This window comes from Microplitis mediator, chromosome 2, assembly GCF_029852145.1.
Source record: "Microplitis mediator isolate UGA2020A chromosome 2, iyMicMedi2.1, whole genome shotgun sequence".
NCBI classification, from domain to species: domain Eukaryota; kingdom Metazoa; phylum Arthropoda; class Insecta; order Hymenoptera; family Braconidae; genus Microplitis; species Microplitis mediator.
Window position 1 is genome coordinate 20,046,093 of NC_079970.1, and position 20,924 is coordinate 20,067,016.

At 31.3% G+C, this 20,924-nt stretch overlaps 1 protein-coding gene across 3 annotated transcripts in view; it reads left to right on the top strand.

The window, feature by feature from the left end:
* The window catches only part of LOC130663316 (lachesin-like), a 250,729-nt gene that overhangs the window by 32,093 nt on the left and 197,712 nt on the right, over positions 1-20,924 (top strand). For all 3 annotated transcript variants that reach the window (XM_057462462.1, XM_057462464.1, XM_057462463.1), the window contains exon 3: positions 7,822-7,934. In XM_057462462.1, the coding sequence (XP_057318445.1) occupies positions 7,822-7,934 (113 nt within the window). The remainder of the gene's footprint in view (positions 1-7,821; positions 7,935-20,924) is intronic.

Consider the following 20,924-nt stretch of genomic DNA (forward strand, 5'->3'; position numbering starts at 1 on the left):
GTAAATTTCAATTTTAATTAGAATGATGGATTTTATAAATAAATTAGTTTATTAAAATTCAATACTAAAATATATATATTTTATTAAAATGTGTCGATTTCAAGTGTCACATTTCTGAATCCATCATTTATTTAATTTCATTTTGTCATCAATATCTATTTAAATTAATTTGAATAATATTTTATAGTAAAGTAGTACAAAGTGAAGAATTCAATTTTTTTTAGTACAATAAAATCTTTATCATTTTTTTTTTTATATTTAAATAAACTAATTGTTTATTTATTAATTTACGTGCGTTTTTTATTTAATTTTTCATGGTGTACCTGCACACTGCAAAAAATTTACGGAGTAAACGCGGACTGAATTCGGAGTGAATGCGAAGCAGATGACTGTTTATTTATTTAATCCCCTCCGAGTGAAATTTACTCATAAAAAAAGTTCAATTCAATATGAAAACCGAATCGGAGTAAATGTGGATTTAAATAAAATCCAGATCCCTCCAAAATTACTCCGCTGTAAAGACGAACCCCCTATTTACTCCTATTCTGGATGTGGAACTTCTAAACATAAGACAGATTAGAACTTCGAATGGAACTTTTTTGGAACGTTATTAATTTTGATGGTAAAAAAAAAGTTTTTATGAGCAAATTTACAGTCAAAAAAGGACGTTTTTGGAACTTTTTTGGAATTTTATATCGACATTCCACAAAAGTTTCAGAATCGCCACTTTTGACTTTTTGCATCTTTTCTAGATTAAAGACGTTTTAGAAACATGCTGAAATATTTCAAAAATCACTACTTTTGAATTTTTTTTAAACTAAAAAAAAACTTCCATAAAAAATTCCAAAAAAGTTCCAAGAACGTCTTTTTTTTACTCTAAATTTGCTCATAAAATTTTTTTTTCACCATCAAAATTACTAACGTTCCAAAAAAGTTCCATTCAAAGTTCTAATCTGTCTTATTTTTAGATGTTCCACATATGCGGAACTTTTTTGAAATCTTTTTGGAACGAATTTTTTTTACACGGGTAATTACTCCCAATTTTTTACAGTGTATAAATTATTTATTGAAGTAAATCATAATTGGGTGGGTTGAAAAAATAAAATCCATACATTGATTTGTTGGTATAAAATAATTAAATGAAATAGAGAGTAACCAATAAAGTGATGAAATAATTGTCAGCAATATGTAATAAGTATCAAGATCAATAGCACAAACAATAAACAATTATTAGTGTAATAGGGTATTCTAAACTAATTGAGTCTCGTAGATATAATAGTTATCAGAAGGATAGACGAGTGAAAGCTGATGATGGAATTACGATGGCGTCGAGTTGCCACGAGCGTCGTCTGTATGCATCAACTAAACCATGTTTAGAGTGACCGTTGTAACTGTGTTGTTGTTGTTGTTATTGTTATTGTTATTATTATTGTTGTTGTGTACAAATGACATACGACATCGTTAAATATATACGTATATAGATAGAAGCCGATAGCAACATCAGTTGTATTAGTAGAGGTTACTACGATAGCTGACGTTTAATGAACGCCGCCGGACGTTTTGATTTAGAGGACAGTTTGATTTCCGAGTGGTACAATAACCGCCAATTTGTAAATCGCCTCGTAAATCTGTACCCGACACTATACGTTAAAAGTCATTTCGTTCACCAGTTTTGTTCAGTTATCTCTATTTTTTATACTTTTTTAAACTCTTTCTCTTTAACTCTTTGCTCGCACTGATGCCGGAATATTTTTTATTTTTGTTTTCGAACTATAGAAAAACCGTCACGCGAGTAGAGCAGAGTAGTGGACACGAGAGTTTTCAGGGCAATGTGTCGGGTACTCTTTTGTGTCCCATATACATATATATCAAAGTACCGTATAGTAGTGAGTTGTCGTATCCCCTGGCATCACCACTACCACCACCATCACCACCGTGACTATTTTGGTAAAACGTTTGCCGCCGCGTGGCGAGCAATTTGTCCAATTGGATTAAACAATCCGAGGCTATTAACGAGCGTACTCGGAAAAACAAAGTGGTTGGTACGCAAACGTGAACGACACTCGCGAGATTGGCTATCGGTAGAGGGGTAACAAGGGGGATGTATGTCTATGCATGTAAATGTTTGTGTGTCGATTCAAGTTGATGTATATACACAAATATACATATATATTTAAACATTAAATTCGCTGGCGTTAATTCGCTGTGTGGACTACGGACTCGGTAACTACTGTGGACATACTATTCTGTTGATGGTGTACGATTACAAGTAAAGTAGTACAAGTAAACGTATTGTACGGCAGGGCAGAGTATAACGATGGGGATCCTGTAAGTGTAGTAGTTGTACCGGAATGTAGATGCTCACGACATAATTGTTATTAAGCACGTAACGAGTCGTGAAACGAGTTGATAGTTACGCGGATCCACTGAAACCAACTATACTCATTTCATTTAAAAAGTTTAGCGGCTAACGCTGCAATGAAATGTTCCACTAGGTGCCGGACTGGAGATTGGGTAGATGGTGAATAGGATGATCTGAAAGTTTCCACCGGTCGCTGCTTATTAATTGGTTTCCGTCCGGCCGCGAGTCGCGATACGCAGCCCCAACTGCGGATTTTATATCTCTGTATATATGTATAAATGTATAAGGGTATGGGTATGGGTATGGGTGTTATATATTTATGAACACGTTGATAGGATTTGGCGCTCATCCGAATAGTCGTGTTATGAAAATAATTATTTAAATTAAAAATTTTGATATTAAAATTTATAAAAACGCTGGTGATTATAATCGATTGTTATTTTAGTATGACAGTGAAACGGTGACATATGAAAACTATTGGTGGAGATAATTTAATATGAATGATAATTAATACGGATTTAAACTGATTGATGAATTTGCTGAGCTTAATTGTGATTTATTACTTTTTGGGCTTATTATTATTACTTTATTTGTTTATTATTCTGTTTATTTTTTTTTTAAATAAAGTTCAACAGTTTATTATTTGGCAGATTTAACTATTTGTCCATGGATATTATGGACAACGGTAATTTCCGAGCTAATGCTCTCACATTTGATTCCCACTTTTTTAACTTCCCGCTAAGGAAATTGTAAATTTTCAAAAATTCGGGAAGTTATGGTTTTCCCCCCGATTTTCGAAAATCGAGTTTTCATCAGATTTCGACGTTTTGAGGACCTAGAAAGCTATTCTGACTATTTTCAGAATGATGTTCGAGTGTATGTATGTGTGTGTGTGTGTGTGTGTAAACTCTTTGTAACTTTTTAACTGATGAACCGATTTGGATGGCTGATGCGGCAATCGAAAGAGCTTGTTGGCCATCAACTTCCCTGAAAATTTCAGATCAATTGATCAAGTAGACTCGAAAATATTGGCGAATTGCGAAAAAAAAAAATTTTTTTTTTTAGTTTTTTAGTGATTTCTCAGAAACGATTTTTACGATCGAGTTCAAAATTTAATCAGCTCTAGAGTTCAGTAAAATGCATCGATTGCCGCCTCAACCTTAAAAATCGGTTAATTCGTTCGCGAGATATCGTGGGAGAGATAACTGCTAAAAATCGGTTTTTTCGAAAACAATAGCATACGAAAGTATTTTTGAACTCGAAGAGCTCGAAAATGTGTTTAAAATAATGTTTTTGAGCTCGAAAATAGCGGGAAGTTTTAGGGCTGGCCCGCAGGGTCAACCGATAGACAGATTTTTTTTATTGAAAACATCCGGGTGTGATGCAATTTTGAAAAAAAAAAGAATCATAATTTGGTACTTCTTTAAATAAAAAATATAATTAATTATCAATATTGATAAATATGTTGACTTTTTTTGGTTGTCATCATTCAGTTTTATCGAGAATTGATGAATTGAATTACAAAATATGTTTTATAAATATAAATAATCATTTTTTGAATTTTTTATCTGATTTAATTTATAGCAAAAAAAAAAAACAATTTATACTATTTTTATTTGAACTAATGGTATTTTTAGCATCGAAACAAAAATTGAATGCATTTTTGACCTCAAATTGCAGTTTATAAATTATCTTGGGATAAATTTGTATCGTAATGATGATCAATATAAATTTAAATTGACATGAATCTACTGCGCTCAGTTATGATTTATGATTTAAGTTCATAATTTTTTGTTAACTTTATTCATAAGTTATTTTGATATTTTAACTTAGAAAAAAAATATTTTTTATTCATTTTGGTGTTATCGTATTATTTATAAAAAAGGTTAAAAATACATGAGGGTAAAAAATAATCTCTTGCATAAATCTGTATGGATAATTTTGTAAATGCATGTATATAGATGGGAAAAAATAAAAATAAAAAAACAGTAGGATTGTCAAAAGCGCTCGAGCACGATATTATACTTTGAAATGAAAGAGATCAATTTTTCAAATTCGGTGCATTGTTTAAATTTGCAATCGTGGTAAAAACCAGTCAGCAGTAATAATATTCATCATTCAAACATTGTCGGAAATTTAATAAATATAAGATTGTGTTTTTTGTTGTCTTAAAAAATTCAATGCACTGTAAAAGTTTTCGGAGTGGATGCGAGTAAAATCTGGAGTGAATGCGGAGCGGATGACTGTGTGTTTATTTAATTCCCTTTGAAGTAAAATTCATTTCAAAGAGGAGTGAATTCGGATTTAAATAAAATCCGCAATCGGTCCGAATTCACTTCCGATTTTTTACAGAATGACACCAGACTTTCAAAAATACGGTGTTAAAAAGATCTCACACTGGCGTAGCAATGATACTTAGCGGTGTTGTCTAAACGGTGTTAGAACGGTGTGCATGTGGAGTAAATTAACTTCGATTGGAGTATGAGGGTAGAAGTCTGAGTGTTCAAGATCTACAAATCATCAAAAAAATAATAAGAATAATCATGAAAATCTGTTTCCCGTATTTTATACAATAACTTTAAAATGCTATTGCACTGAGAGAACAATTTATTTGAGCCAAATAAGATTTGTTTCAGGCAAATAAATCCCATATTTGAATGGACCCAATCTGAGGCAAAGATATCGTTCATTTGGATGAAATAGTGATTTGTTTATAGTTACCAAATCTTAATTTGGATTTTTTTTTCAACCAAGATTTGTTAACTCCAAACAAATATATATTTGAATGAAATAAATGATTTTGTTCAGTCAAATAAATCTATTTATTTGACTCAAATAAATTGTTCTCTCAGTGTTTGGACAAATATTCTTTGGATTTCTCCATAAATTGGTAAATCTGTCGTATCATGATTTTTTCAAACAATAAAATAAAATTTTTTTGTATTTGAAATACAATTTGACTTCTGATACTTAAAAAATAAAACTATTTTTTTTTAACACCGCTTAAGTCCGATAAAAATTTGAACACCGTTTTCGAGGTCAAATTTTACACCAACAGCCTTAAGACAGCGATAGGGTGGACTTGCACCGATTTTTTTTTGCAGTGATCTCCCAAAAATTAAATCTGAAATAATTATTTGATACTTGAATGTATATATTGATGCCAAATAAAAATTTACCAAAGGTTTTTTTTTTTTTTTAAATTAAATTCATCAACATTTCCGCGTACGTATATTTAGCTATTTATCTTTGGATATATGTGTGCAAGTATATATAAATATTTATACACCAAGTAATATGAATACATTTACCAGTTACAGTTCAGTAAATCTGATTAATATTGCTCTAACAGGTATTATCCTATTCTACCGTGCGATAGTAGTTACATAAACCAAGATAATTAGATTTCAAAATTATTATTTACTATCCATTCCTTCGTAAATAATTGTAATCCATAATTAATAATATTCATTATATTTTACTACATATAAATTGACTTTGTTTTGTTTATTAATTAAATAATGTTTTTTTTTCTACTGGATTTAAATTTTATCCATTTATATAAAGTTGATGCTACGCTTAAAGTTGACTGCTGGCTTGGTTGCATTGTTACATCGCCAATTTTTTAATCTGAGATTTAGTTAAATCCGAGATTAATTTATCATTGTTACTATATATAATTCATAGATATACATTGTTATGGATAAATCTCGGATTTAACGGAATCTCGGATTTAAAAAATGGCCCTTTGACTTTGATTCCGATCCTGATTGGTTAAGAGTCTTATGATTTTATGTTATTTTATAAAATTCAATTCTATTTATTTGGTTTTCATGCTCGAAGCTTCAGTCAAAAGGTAGTTTGCAAAAACATTATTGTTGAACAATGCAGATTTAATTTATTGATATGATATGAGTGTTATATTCTTCGTAAGTTACACGGTAAAAAATATTTTGCGGATATCACTATGCCAGTATGGACGTGAACGCCATACTGTATGGTATCGAAGATTTTTATCGGTTGCAAAATTGTATGCATACATGATTCGACCATTGCGGGAATAGTAACATTGGCGATAGTTGTCGCGGACGCCGCAATGTCAGTATGGCCGTCAGGCCCACACTTCGTTGCCGTATCCACATTGCTTCTAGCCGATAAACCTAGTCTAACGACATCTATATAGTTTTGGTAGTAATACGATAGTATACATTGATTGACACGCCAAAAATTATGGCGGGAAAAACAAGTAGCATTGTGCCCTCGGCATTGTAGTATGGGTCTCAGGATCATGCTGTTTCGCCGTGCCTGCTATGCATACGTGTGAGCAATACAATAGCTCCAGTACTATACAGTATAGTAAATAACGCCATACTTCTGGGACTCGTTACAATACTGTCTTTGAATATTTCATATACTACTATTTTAGTATCTGTCTCGAGACCATACCAGCATGGGGTTGAACGCCATGCATTTCTTCCCGTGTATTCTTTGGTATCATAATAAATATGTTAGTTACCTTAATGACCCCACATACGTGGGTCAGCGCAGGGGATGGCATCAAAGAATTTGATTCGAAAGAATGCAGGTTCGAGCCCAGTAGTCACCGGGATTTTTTCATCAATCAAAATCATGGTACTTTCTCTAAGTAATGCTGCTAATACATTAGATCACATTTCCGATCTAATCCCATTGGGTGACCCGACCATGACCCAAGTGGTGCACTCAAAAGTTTTTAGTCTGTTAATTTTTTTAAATAAAAGAAATTTATCATAAATAATAATATAAGAATTTCAAATAATTTATTAAAATAATAAATATTGAAGCTCTGATAAGTCTGTTATGAAATTATAGAGGTGAAATCTCCAATAAAATTTAAGAGAGATTCGGTTTGATGGAATTTGATTATTTTTTCATTAGTAAATTATTTTTTTTAAATAATTAGTTTTATCGTATATCTGAGACTTTTTTCAATTTGAGTGTTTTTTTCTTTTGTGAAAATTTTTTTTAACTACACGTTTTAATTAACGATCGCATCTTAATAATTACTATTGTCGAAGTTAAAAAATTGCGGTTTTCTATAAGAGCATTTATGAAAAATTTGAAAAATTGATTGACAGGCCCGCACGGGAAAAGTATATATCCGTATATATTCGGGCACATCAGAATATATGCCGCATATATGAGACATATATTCAGTTTTGCCCGTATATATCCCGGATATATACTTTTTTCGTACGAGGATGTAACAATATTGAATTAGGGAATTGATTAAGTATTTGGAAATGGTATTTAAAAAAAATATTTAAATACGTTTTAGTCAACATTTCATATTTCAAAATTTCAAAAAAGCACCAGCCCATGCTTTGGATGCGGACATGTTGCTAATACGTTAATTACTCAAATAATTAAATTCGGTGTAATTAATTAATTTTTCGTTTTGTTTTTGTTTTTTTTTCTAGGAATCCTAGGGTCATCATAACGACTCGGACAACAGCAAAAATGGCAGATCGACCGAGAAGAAATCGATACCTCAGCATCAGTATACTTCATGTCATCACAATGATGTGTCAAGGTAAGTTTTTTAATTAAATTTTTTATAATAATAAAAAAAAACCAAAGATCGGGTTTGAACCGCTACATACATAATTGAATTACAAATGAAAATATTTATGCCATTACTTCCATCATAGCTGCAAAAATACAGTATTCATACGAAAAAATATTTTACTGACTTGGGAGCAGTCGCTAGTCATTAAAATTTTACATATTGAATTTTTTATAATTTTTGAAAATATTAAAAACATTTCGTGATATTTTATCTTTTATTCGACAAGTAAAATAATTATTACCATCAATAAATATAGTCTCGATCAATAAGAAAAATTTGCAATATATATTTTCATCGGGTAAAATAAAAAACTAACGTATTAACATTGAAAGATATTCAAGAAGAATAATACATATATAAAATATTTATCTTTCACATCGAAATGCATATGATAAAATGTCAAGTTGAGTAGGATATAGTGTCGTCTGAGTGGGGAGGAAAGCGAAATCTTACCTCCATCTAAAGATTATAGTATGAAAATCACAGAGCGGTAGCAGCAGTAGCGGCAGTTCTCAGTGACATGCTATCACAGGTGTCAACTGCAGCAAAAGCTTCTCACCCGTACGAGTGGGTTGCTCGGTACTGCTATTACGGGCTAAAGAACTTCTTCAAACGATTTTGCGACTCGAGAAAACCCATATGAGTATAACATTTCTCAATCCATTAGACGATACTATCATCCACATAAAAAAAAAAAAAAAAAAAAAAAACATTTTTTTTTAATAAAATTTTTATTTTATTTTTTCTGCGATGTTTGATATCGATATTTAGTATCTCGTGTAAATAATATTTATATATAAGTTATAAGCGTGAGAGCGAACGTCGTGGATGGCAGGTGTACAATTTCACATACTCAGAGCTTTTGAAGCTTTAATTTAAATACATATTAATCGTTGGTGCGCAGTATTGAATTTGTCGACGTCAGCTATGAACTAACCAATCAACGCCTGTCGTTTCATCGTATGTGAATTTATATACAGAAGCAAGTTAGTTAAAAATTGAGTTATTTCACTTTTTATTTTTTTTTAATTATTTTTTTTTAACATAGCAAATGAATTTAAATTAAAGCCGGATTTACGCTTGTATAATTTTGAACAATAGTTAAAGTTATAGAATAAATTAATTGGGCCACGGATTTATTAAAAATTCAATGACCATTGTTTTATCGGTTAGGATATTTCACGAATAATTACTCTTTTGATACTTAATATATATTTTAATAAAAATGAAAATTAATCGATTATTGTTATAAATATTTATTTATTTTATTTTTCGATGTTTCAAATTAAGCAAACAGTTGATTACTGAAATTTTGTTTTAAATTCTCATATAGAATTATTCATTGCGATATTTCATTTTTCATTTACAGAACGCGAATAAAAGGCCAATCAAATTTAATTTGATAATAATAACGTACATCACTTTATACAACGTTTTAATCAATTTATGTTTCCATTGCAATTTAATTAGATTTATTAATTACTTTTATTCTTACAATTTTACAAAATAAAATCGAATTAACAATTATTAGATTATACTTCATCTTCATTAATTTCGTAATCCAAATATTTTAAATAAATATGCTTTACACTTTAAAAAAAACCGGGGTAAGTTCAGGTGGTGTAGATGTTAAAATTTTCGGTGTTAAATTTCAACACGGATAGCGGTGTTAATATAACGCCACCGCTGTGAACATTTTTTACCGGTGTTAAAAGAATTTCCCGGTGTTAAATAGTATATTGCATAGTTAGGATACTAAGATAGTCTTTATGTGGCGAAGGCAATGTTTTCAGCACGAGTCGTAGGGTTACATACACGGGCCGAAGACCGTGTACGTGGCCCGGAGACGTGTGCTGAAATCATTGCGCTTGCCGAATAAAGACTATATATACTTTATTAAGATATATCTGAGTGTCCTACTATGCACTATATTTTATTCAACAATTGCCTGATTTACGCGATTAATGACAATCCGCGAAGCGATTTAAAAGTTACTCGGATGTTTTAATTATTAATTTCAATATTTATTAACAAAATAAACACAACACAACCACGCGAGATAACCCACTCCCCATATCCCTTGTAGGAAAAAAAATATTGACAACGGGGCCAGTCTTGGCACAATACTGGGCTACCGAGGCTCGGCCTCCCAAGGTTGGTCCGAGATTCGACCAACGTTCAAGTGACGAGTCTTGGTTTGCCAGTCTTGGGCCAAGATTCAACCAATACTCAAGTTACAAGCATTCGTTTGCCAGTCTTGGGACAAGGTTCAGCCATTATCCAAGTGACAAACCTTGGTTTACCAGTCTAAATAACAAATGGTACCTAAAAACCCCTGGCTTCTGTGAATAGCGTAACAGCCTAGTGGATAAGACGCTTGCCTAGCAGTCATGAAGGACCAGGTTCGAGACCCAGCAAATGCAAAAAAAAAATTAGTTTTATCGATCCACCTGATTTCTCTGTGTACAAATTTATTTCCATATGTTACCATCACGCACATGTCTACTAATATTTTTTTTTTTTAAATTTATTTTTAATAAGCATAGGTGCTTATTTAGCAACAGTCTTGGCACAATACTGGCTCTCGATATTGGGCCAATACTAAGATGCAGTCTTGGCACAACACTGTCACTCAAGCTTGGCTGGGTGTTATCATTTCGATGCTTAGACAGACTTGGGCCAAGCTTGGATTTCAAGCTTTCCCCAGAGTTAATAAGTCTTGCGCCAAGCCTCGGCCAAGCTTGGGCCTATTGTTTCTTCCTATATGGGATATGATGAATTGAACTAACCATATTTAATGTACTAGCCGTTCACCATGGATTTTGACAAAAAACTTAATTTGTTCAACGAGTTCTTACGATGCTTAATAGATGGAGCTCAGTTAAAAATCTTGAGACGCGTGGTGAAATGTCATTTCACTACTCACTTTTCACAACGCCGATGAAAGTTGAGGACATCTATTTTGATTTTACTCAACTTCTTTGCACCGATCGGTAAACAGCCGTTTAGGGATCGTGACGCAGAAGTCATAAAGCGCGCAAATCAGGCCTGCGTTGAATAAAAATTATTAGATGTCTCTAAATCTATGAATAACATAATATACAATTTGTAATTAACAATAATTGACTAACATTTAAGACTGTATCTGCGCTGAAAATCAAAGTTTTTTTATTTAAAACGCTTAAGTGTTTTAATGCCATTTAAATACTTTGCAGTCACTTTCTAAACACTTGCGAATTTTAAAAACTGACGACAATGTATTTAAATGGCAATAAATCACTTAGGTGTTTTAAATTAAGCACTTCGATTTACAGTGTAATAGTTCACTTAATGTAATATTTTATTTTCTCATTTCATCCTTTATCAAAAATAAAACTTTTTATTAATTTTCATAAAAAACTGACATTTTTAGTGTTTTATAAGCTTTCAAAAATGAATACTCTAAACAAACGCAGTTTACCCCGTTTTAACACTGGTATTACTCCACCTTTACACCATTTTAACACCAGTATTTTGGCACCACCAAATTACACCGCCTACACCGATGTTGTTTCATTCGAACACTGCGCGGTGTTTAATTGGATCCATTTAAAACACGCTTTTTACAGTGTAGTTAACATATAATAAATTTATTAAGTTTACACTTTTGTTAAAATTCTTAATCTGAAAGTTTTCATTTTTTTTGTTGAATATTAAAAGATTAGTAAATTATTAAAAAAGATAATCAGCTTAGTGTTGGTGCATAATCTCTGATAATATGTTAATTTATTATTACAACAAGAAGTTACTTATGAGCTTACAGCAAAAAGTTATTTTAAAAATCTTTTAGAAGTTTAACGTTAAAATTAAAAAAGACATGACTGATATGATTCAAGTTCACAAAGTTCTCTCATGATATTGTGCTACACACAAAGTCTTCCTTTTCCTTTCTCTCTCGCTCGCATTTTTTTTTTTTCGCTCATCATATATTTTTTATCCGTCAGAGTAGAGGGTGCATTCGCTGGCGTAAATGCAAAAACATATTTAAGATCTTATCTCTCAGGCAGGTTGGGCTGTATTCAAAGTTAAGACATTAAATGTACATTAGTGCCCGTTACTCCACAAACTCGAGCTCTTTTCTACTCTCCATTCTCTTCTAGCCATCCTTCCTCTTCTTTCTTCTCCTTTTCCTCTTCCTACTCTTTCTACTCTTACTCTAGCTCCTGCTCCTGTTTCTTATTTTCCTTTCCCTTTTCCTTCTACTCCTGTAACACACAACAACCTTTTCTTTTTTCTCCTGGCACACACACTCTGGCCGATACAACACAACTTACCTAAACCTCATTTCACATAATAATGAGAAAGTTTTACCGCGAAAAAGATATATGTATCTTGATTACAATAAATATTATGTTTTATTAAAGTAGAAAAGGCACGCAAATTTTATCACATTTTTCATAACTTTTATCACTTACTCATTCCCATTTATTTTAAATTATTTCAAATAATAAATAATTAGAAAAAAAAAGAAACAACAACAATAACAACAAAGTTACTTCGTATTCAATGTAAAAAATTTGCGGAGTGAACGCGAATCAAATAAGGAGTGGATGACTGCATATTTATTTAGTTCCCTTTGGAGTCAAATTCACTCTGAAGGGGAGTTTATTTCAATATTAAAACTCCGAATTGGAGTAAATACAAACTAGAATAAAATCCAGATCACTCTGAAATCACTCAGCTGAAAAAACAAACTCCGTAAGCGAAGTGATTTTTACTAGAACTCCGGAACTCCGAGTGATGGAGTGAATCTGGAATTGAATAAAATCTGTAATTACTCCGAATTCACTCCCAATTTTTACAGTGTGTTATTTACACAGAAAATAATTTCTTTGCGCAAAAAATTTTTTCTCGACCCAAGAAAATTTCTACTTGCCCTAAGAAATTTTTTGTACTACACGAAAAGAATTTTACGGTATTTTTTGCATCAAAAATTTACAGAAAAATTACTATGTTATAGTAACATGAGGACAGTATGGAATTATTGTGCAAATACCGATACTGTAGAAATTTTTAAAATACATCGAACAGAATTTACAAGGTACATCGTAATTTTGACAAAGCAACAGATAAAATTTATACCAACTGCATACTAAATATTCCGATTTAACTTAATAAATTTTACTTATGCAATTGGTATAAATTTTATCTGTTGCTTTGTCAAAATTACAGTGCACCTTATAAATTCTGTTTGATGTATTTTAAAAATTTCTACAGTATTGATAATTTGTATAATAATTCCATACTGTCCTCATGTTACTATGACTATATATAGTAATTACTATAGTAATTTTTCTATCAATTTTTGATGCAAAAAATATCATAAAATTTTCTGCATGTATTAATTTAAAACGAAAATTTTCTTGAAGCGATAAAAAATTTTTTCTTTATCCCTTAGTCGAAAGTACGCACTTCCCTCCCTAATTTTAAGGCCTAAAGTCTCATTTCCCTCTCCTGGTGGAGTTACACGCGCCCCAATTATATCGCCGGGAGCAAAAAATTTTTTCGTGCCTACGGAAACAGCCGGCTGCTGCCATCTACTGAACGTCTACCACTTTATCAATAAAATTTTTGACGATAACATCATAGATCGTTGCTTTATTTATATATATGTCAGTGTTTTTGTGTCTCGTTGTTTGTGATATTTTAAGTAAACAGTGTACTTGCAATAATAAAATGACTGAAAAAGTATCATCTGATGACTTTATGGACGAGGATGAGGTGATAAAAGATTTTGATGCAGAGGCGAGGTTAATTATTGAAAGTTTATGTATTCATTTATATATTTTTTATTGGCAGGGAAAAAAAACTTGTTCATAGGCATAAATTTATTTCTTTCGAAAAAAAATAATTTTTTTTTATTTTTTATTTTTTATAAGTATAATTATGTCTTTTTTTTTGTTTTGTTTTTGATGCCTGCCCCCGCCGACCAGACGCACTCGCTTCGCTCGTGCTTTCAAATGTCGCGGGGCAGGCATCAAAAACGCAACAAAAAAAAAAAGAGAGACGGAAAAAAATTAAAGTTTTATGTATGTCCGAAAGAGGCGCGTCAATAGGGAGCAAATAAAAAAAACATGGCCGACCTGTCAGCTGAAGGCAGAACGTGGTTGTATTGTTTATAGTATTCAAAAATGTAATTAATAAACGTACTTTCGACTAGGTATAAAGAAAAATCGTATACACCACACGGGAAGATAGTTGAAAGCCCTACCCTGTGTGTCATGATGCCCTCGGCTTCGCCTCGGGCATCTTATCACACAGGGCAGGAATTTCAACTTTCTTCCCTTGTAGTGTAATATACTATTTGCGCCAAGAAATCGCTTTTTATTTCTGTGTAGATTCATTTAATTGCACACCTCGAACGCGAAGCGGAGAGGTAGTGCTCTACTGTCACCAAATTTTAAAACTGAGTTCCGGTCAACTTTTTTTAATCTTCATATATCAGTATAGAATAGTTAATTCAGGATTAAAATATTTTTTTATTATTTTTTTCATTTAAAACAAAAGTAACTTGATATTACATATTATATTATTCTGACGTATTTATATTTTTAATGAGATTAAAATCACTTAATAATAACAACAGTCACATTTTTTAATTAATTAAAACGTTTGGATCATTTTTTGTATTTTTAATTAGTAATTACTAATTGTAATTATTAATTTGATAATTTACAATGAAATATTTGATTACTTAATTAAAATTCGAGTAAGTCATCTAATTATTAATTTTTATTTTAAATTATACTGTTGATAATCAAGTGTCCATTATACATTTGAATCATATCTCATATGTACTATAGAGTAGAAACTGCAGTAAACCGCAAATATTAGTGACCGCTGGTCAGTGGGTGGGCTCGAATTCAGGCCCTAGATGTGGTAAACTTATGTCTTACTCATTTCGCTACGGATATTGGTTGACCTATAATATTCATATATATACATATGTATTATTTAAATAAATTATAAAGTAAATAGAATTTTTATTAATAATAGAATAAGATAATTTTTATAAACTTCGTTTCTACCCATACGAAAAAAATATATCCGGACAAATCTGCAGATACACAACATATGTAAGACATATATGTCTCATATATATGCAATTTTCTCGGATATATATATTTTTTCCGTACGGGATATACAATGAAGGCTTCAAGTATTTCGGCTGCCTAATTTTGATACTAAGAATTATTTCGGTGACGCGACCGGAGATCCGAAGACAATAGATCCGCGACATTAGATCCGCGACAATTGATTCTTGCGACGATTGATCCGCCGATAAATTATACTCACACACATATAAATGTGAAAAATTTGTGTGTGAGTATATATTTTATGTTACATGCACACAAAATTAGTGAAAAAAGGGCGTAATCTTTTACATTTATATGTGTGTGAGTATATTTTATCGGCGGATCAATCGTCGCAAGGATCAATTGTCGCGGATCTATTGTTTTCGGATCTCCGGTCGCGTAACCAATTATTTCTTCTTTTAATTTTGCACTTCATGCAAAATGTATTTTTTTCAAATTTGATAAATTTATTTACTTTTTTTCCTATCAGAATTTAAAACAAAATACGGATCATTACTCATATTAAAATTTGAAAATCGGCAGTTTATTTAAATTCTATATTATTCGAAAAATTTAAATTTAATTTGTGCTTTTTTATAGCGACAGCTGTTTTTTTAACCATCGATAAGACGAAAAGTCGAATTTACTTTACGGTTCTGAATAAATTTGAATTTACCGCCATTCTATCGTTTGATTTTTCTCTTTTTCATTCTGATATAAATCGGCCGCAAATAAAGTATGTGTGAATTTTTCGCGGTTCTTTGATTCATTTTATTTATTTCTAGGTGTCATGCCTCAAAAATGCTGACATTAAATTTTTTTAATATTTCCAAAACTACCCTGAACATATCATAAAAAAATTTTGCTACTACGTTTCTAAAGTTCTCATTCTTTTTAAATCCTTCGTAATTTTTAATATTTTTTCGACCGCCGATGAATCCCCGAGGTCGTTAACGAGTGCAAAACTTTTTGTCCAACAACTCATTATAAGTATATAAAGAATAATAAAGAAAAATATAAGAACTTGAGTATTTAAACAGAAAAAGTTTAAAATTTTGACCAATACCGTTTCCAAATATTGTCACTTGAAACAAACCAAAAGTTCGGGTAACTTTCAATATTTAAAAAATGCACCTCATTACATATATTCTATGTAATGAAATATAAGTTATATTTTTTTTTCATCAGCTCTGACAATTAATTAAGTAAAGTCAAATATTTAATTAAATAAGATGATGAGTTAGTGGATTACCGTGAAACACGAATAATTGTCTTTTTGTTTAGCATTATCTGTATCTACCTACCACCATCTTTTCCTTTATATATAAATATATCACACAGTATATTCAACGTAATTGCATTTTATTCGTGTATCCCAGAGTATGAAGTACGAGCAGAAGGGATTGATTTATAGCGTGCCGTCTGGTTGCACGCGCGTGAACTCAGTAGCTTCTCTTCTCTTTACGTCTCATACATACTCTTCTATATACCTACTGTACTATACAACTATATTCTGTACCCTAGGTTATATTGCGTTAACGCCAAACGTTACTCGGTCCACCCTCATTCCCTGTACTCTCGTTTACTGCCCACGATCGGCTTTCCTACAAAATAATGAAATATCGTTTGCCCTGTCGACCTTTTTCTTTTGACCTCAACGTTCATTTTCACATAAAGATAAACGTTTTCAGAATATTACACCCTACCAACAAAATAAATAAAAAATAAATGAACAAAAATAAATAAAAATTATACTCTAATCCCCAGTACGTGATTTTTTTTTTTTTTTTTTTTTTTCATTTAATATGACAGACTGATAAATTAGTACTTTCATAATTACAGTATGTGAATTATGTCAAACTTATGTGTGCAGTGATATAGGTAATTATGAAGTAATTAGGAGAATCCTTTCGAAATATTTCAAAACAATTGAGTATGGAGCGCGAATGCGCGCATGCATGTCGACTGTACTCGTATGTTCACTTGAATTCGCTGATTATTTTCATTTTTTATTTGAAGAACAGTAATGTGTATATGTGACTACGATGTAAATGAATCACTAAGTGATGTTGGATGGTTGTAAATAATACATATGAGTGTGTGTAAGTGTGTACACTCGAGAAAGCATACAAACACGACGAAGAACCCTTGAATTTGTAGGAAGTAAAATCTTGAAGAGAGGTATATAGAAGGCAATATCATCGCCTTATAACTCTCTGCCCGTAGTCAGAAGTAAAGTATTTCCAGCGTTTCGTAAACTATTCGACGGTTGCTTTTCTCTTCTACCCTCCAGGCTCGAGGTATTATAAAATCCACGCAGCGTTGAACGCGTCAATGCTCTTGCGTTTTGTTCTATGCATCCTTTTATTATTATTATTATATTTCCTTTTTCTTCTTCGATGGATAAATACCCGCGGGTACAAAGCCCAAGTATGGATATTACGTTATGCGGATATATCTGCAAGTACGAGTTTTCTGATGTTTTTTTTTAGGGTAAAAGAGAAGAAAGAGGGTTGGAAGCTGGAGTGAGTATTGAAAAGTTGTCATAACTCTCGTCGTTCGTTCACTTCATATATCTCAGACGATTTTCCGATTTTAAGGGGTGTGACATATGTCAAATGCAGATGTAGCTATTACCGCAAGCTGTAGCAACCATTTCAACGGATTAAAATATTCCTTTGGAATTTATTTATTTATTTGTTGTCAATAGATAAATATTATAATAATAAATATAATATACATTTTGGCGGTTAAAAAAAAGTTATTAATTCTTTTACAAAATAAAATTCATAATTTTATGAAAAATAATTAATTAGTTTTAAATACCAAAAGTAAATATTTATTTTAATTATACTTTTGATAATTAATTAAAATTTTTAACTCCGGCTAAGAGCTTTGATAATTAATTCAACTTGTGGAAGTTTTTTTTAATATTAATTTTAATTAATTTATTGAATTCAATTATCAATTTCTATTATTAATTATAATATTTCGAGCTAACGATTATTTTTAAAATTTAATTTTAACTATTAACGTCGGTCCTTAAATTAAATAATTAATTTTTATTAATAATTTGAATTTTTAATTTCAATTATTCACCCCAGCAGTGATGTTAATAATTAACTCGAACTATTAAAATATATAATTAATGTTAATAACTCACTGCGGTATGTAATAATGGGATTAAGGTCAGGCTAGAATTTGGATTAATAAATGCGAGGATTTTGTTATTATATAACGAGGTTTTACTTTGTATGAGCTCTAGAACATCAGTTTGATTATCTGTACAACGCTGCTTTCTGCAGGTTTCCAAAACTTCATCTCAGTTTGGATGTTCCACATATTAATGCATCAAATTTTTTTACTACTACTTGTGTATTATTTTATTTTGCCTCGCTTTTCAATTTGTTTTTTTTCTTTTTTTCTTTAGAAAGTGTTTTAATTGTGGATTTTGAAAAATCATTCGACCGGGGTTTTGATTTATGACGATATAATTTATGACTCAACCCTAACGCTTCAAGTATTTTCTCTCACGCACTTTATCATTTTTTTTTGTTATTGTTTAATTTTATTTTATAATTCCATTTAACTCGATCATTTTTTTTGTTAATTCAAACTATTAATATCAATTAAGAGCAACGACCTCTACTACTTAGCGTCGAATACATTTTTTGCTAAAGAAATTTTTTTTAATTCTTACGATTTTTCTATTGTGGATAGAATTTTTTTTTTTTTTTCGTACTATCTTAAAATGAATCAGTAAAAAGTGCTGCGAATCAGTGAATATTCACTGCGAATCAGTCCCAAGTATATCACTGATTGAATTAGTGACATACTTGGGACTATTTGTGCAGTGAATATTCACTGATTGGGGTACTTTTCACTGATTCATTTTAAGAGAGCACGGTCTACTCGATCTGAATCGACGGTGTAAAATTTTTTTGGTGTGAAATATCAAGCGATGTACACTCTTAAAATGAATTAGTGAAGAAACCTGCAAATTAGTGAATATTCACTGCAAATCAGTCCCAAGTATATCACTGATTCAATTAGTGACATACTTGGGACTATTTGTGCAGTGAATATTCACTGATTTGCAGCACTTTTCACTGATTCATTTTAAGAAAGTACTTTTAACTCGGTACGGGTATTTTTGTCACACCGTTCCCCGGTTCAAAAAAATAACTTTATTTTGACTTATTTGACTTGCTTTTGACTTAATTAACTTGATTTTGACTACTATGATTCTTTTGACTTAAATATGACTTTTATAACTTAGAAATTTAAGTCAACTAAGTCAAATCCAAGACACTTTAATTTGACTTGGTTGGCGTAAATGGGTACTAAGTAAGACAACTAAGTCAAAAGCAAGTCAAAACCGAATGAATTTTTGTTTCTTAAAATATGAAAACACATTTGGTTTTGACTTGCTTTTGACTAAGTTGTCTTACTTAGTACCCATTTACGCTAACCAAGTCAAATTAAAGTGTCCTTATCTTGGATTTGACTTCGTTGACTTAAATTTCTAAGTTAAAAAAATCTTATTCAAGTCAAAAGAATTATAGCAGTCAAAATCAAGTTAATTAAGTCAAAAGCAAGTCAAATAAGTCAGAATCAAGTAATTTTTTTGACCCGGATCTCTCTAAACATGAATAAGTGAAATAAGTGAATATTCACTAATTCGGAGTGCCAATTAAACTACTTTTTGGAATTAGTGGTTCGATTTGCACTTTGAACTAGTGAATATCCACTTATTTTCACTAATTCATCTTTAGAGAGTTCAGTTTTATTAGCTTAAATATTCTCCGATAATTAATCTGTAATTAAAAATTGTCATATTATATAGAGGTTTCAGCAGTAGTATATCATTATTATTACTAATATAGATTATTTTAAAATATCGAATATAAGAACCGAAGTAATTGAGAATTTAAAAAAAATAACTTATTCATTTACACCATTGGTGGTGTGAACGTTCTAATTCACGCGGTCCAAAATTTAACACCGTACGCAGTATAACTTTCACACCAACAGTGCTTAAAATTTTAACACCAAATCATTCACACCACCCGCAGACTCGAAATTTTTTACAGCGTAAATTCGTATAAATAAATATCAACTGTCTTATAAGCAGGATTTTTTTAACTTCCCGCTAAGAAAATTGCAAATTTTCAAAAAAGGGAAGTTATTGGTTTCGGTCCGATTTTCGAAAATCGAGTTTTCATCAGATGTCGACGTTTTGAGGTCCTAGGAAGCTATTCTGACTATTCCCGGGTGGACGTCCGTGTGTGTGTGTGTGTGTGTGTGTGTGTGTGTGTGTGTGTGTGTGTGTGTGTGTGTGTGTGAACTTTTTTTTGTCCGACGATATCTTTGGAACGGATGAACCGATTTGAACGTACTTGGTGGCGATCGAAAGAGCTCACCAAAACTTAGTCTTGATTAGATTTTGGGGTAAATCGGTCATGTAGTTTACAAGTTATACAAAGAATAAGAATTAAAATTTTTTTTTTTATTTTAGTTTTTTATTGATTTCTCAGAAACGACTTATACGATCAACTTCAAAATCTAATCAGCTCGAGAACTCAATAAAACACGTCGATTGCCGCCTCAACCATCAAAATCGGTCAATTAATTCCTGAGATATCGTGGGAGAAAGAAATGCTAAAATCGGTTTTTTTTAAACAATGGCACATTAAAGTATTTTCGAGCTCGAAGAGCTCGAAAATGTATCCACAACAATGTTTTCGAGCTCGAAGAGCTCGAAAACAGCGGGAAGTTTTGGGGCTGGCCCGCAGGGTCAACCGATAGACAGATTTTTTTTTGTAAAATGTCTAATTAA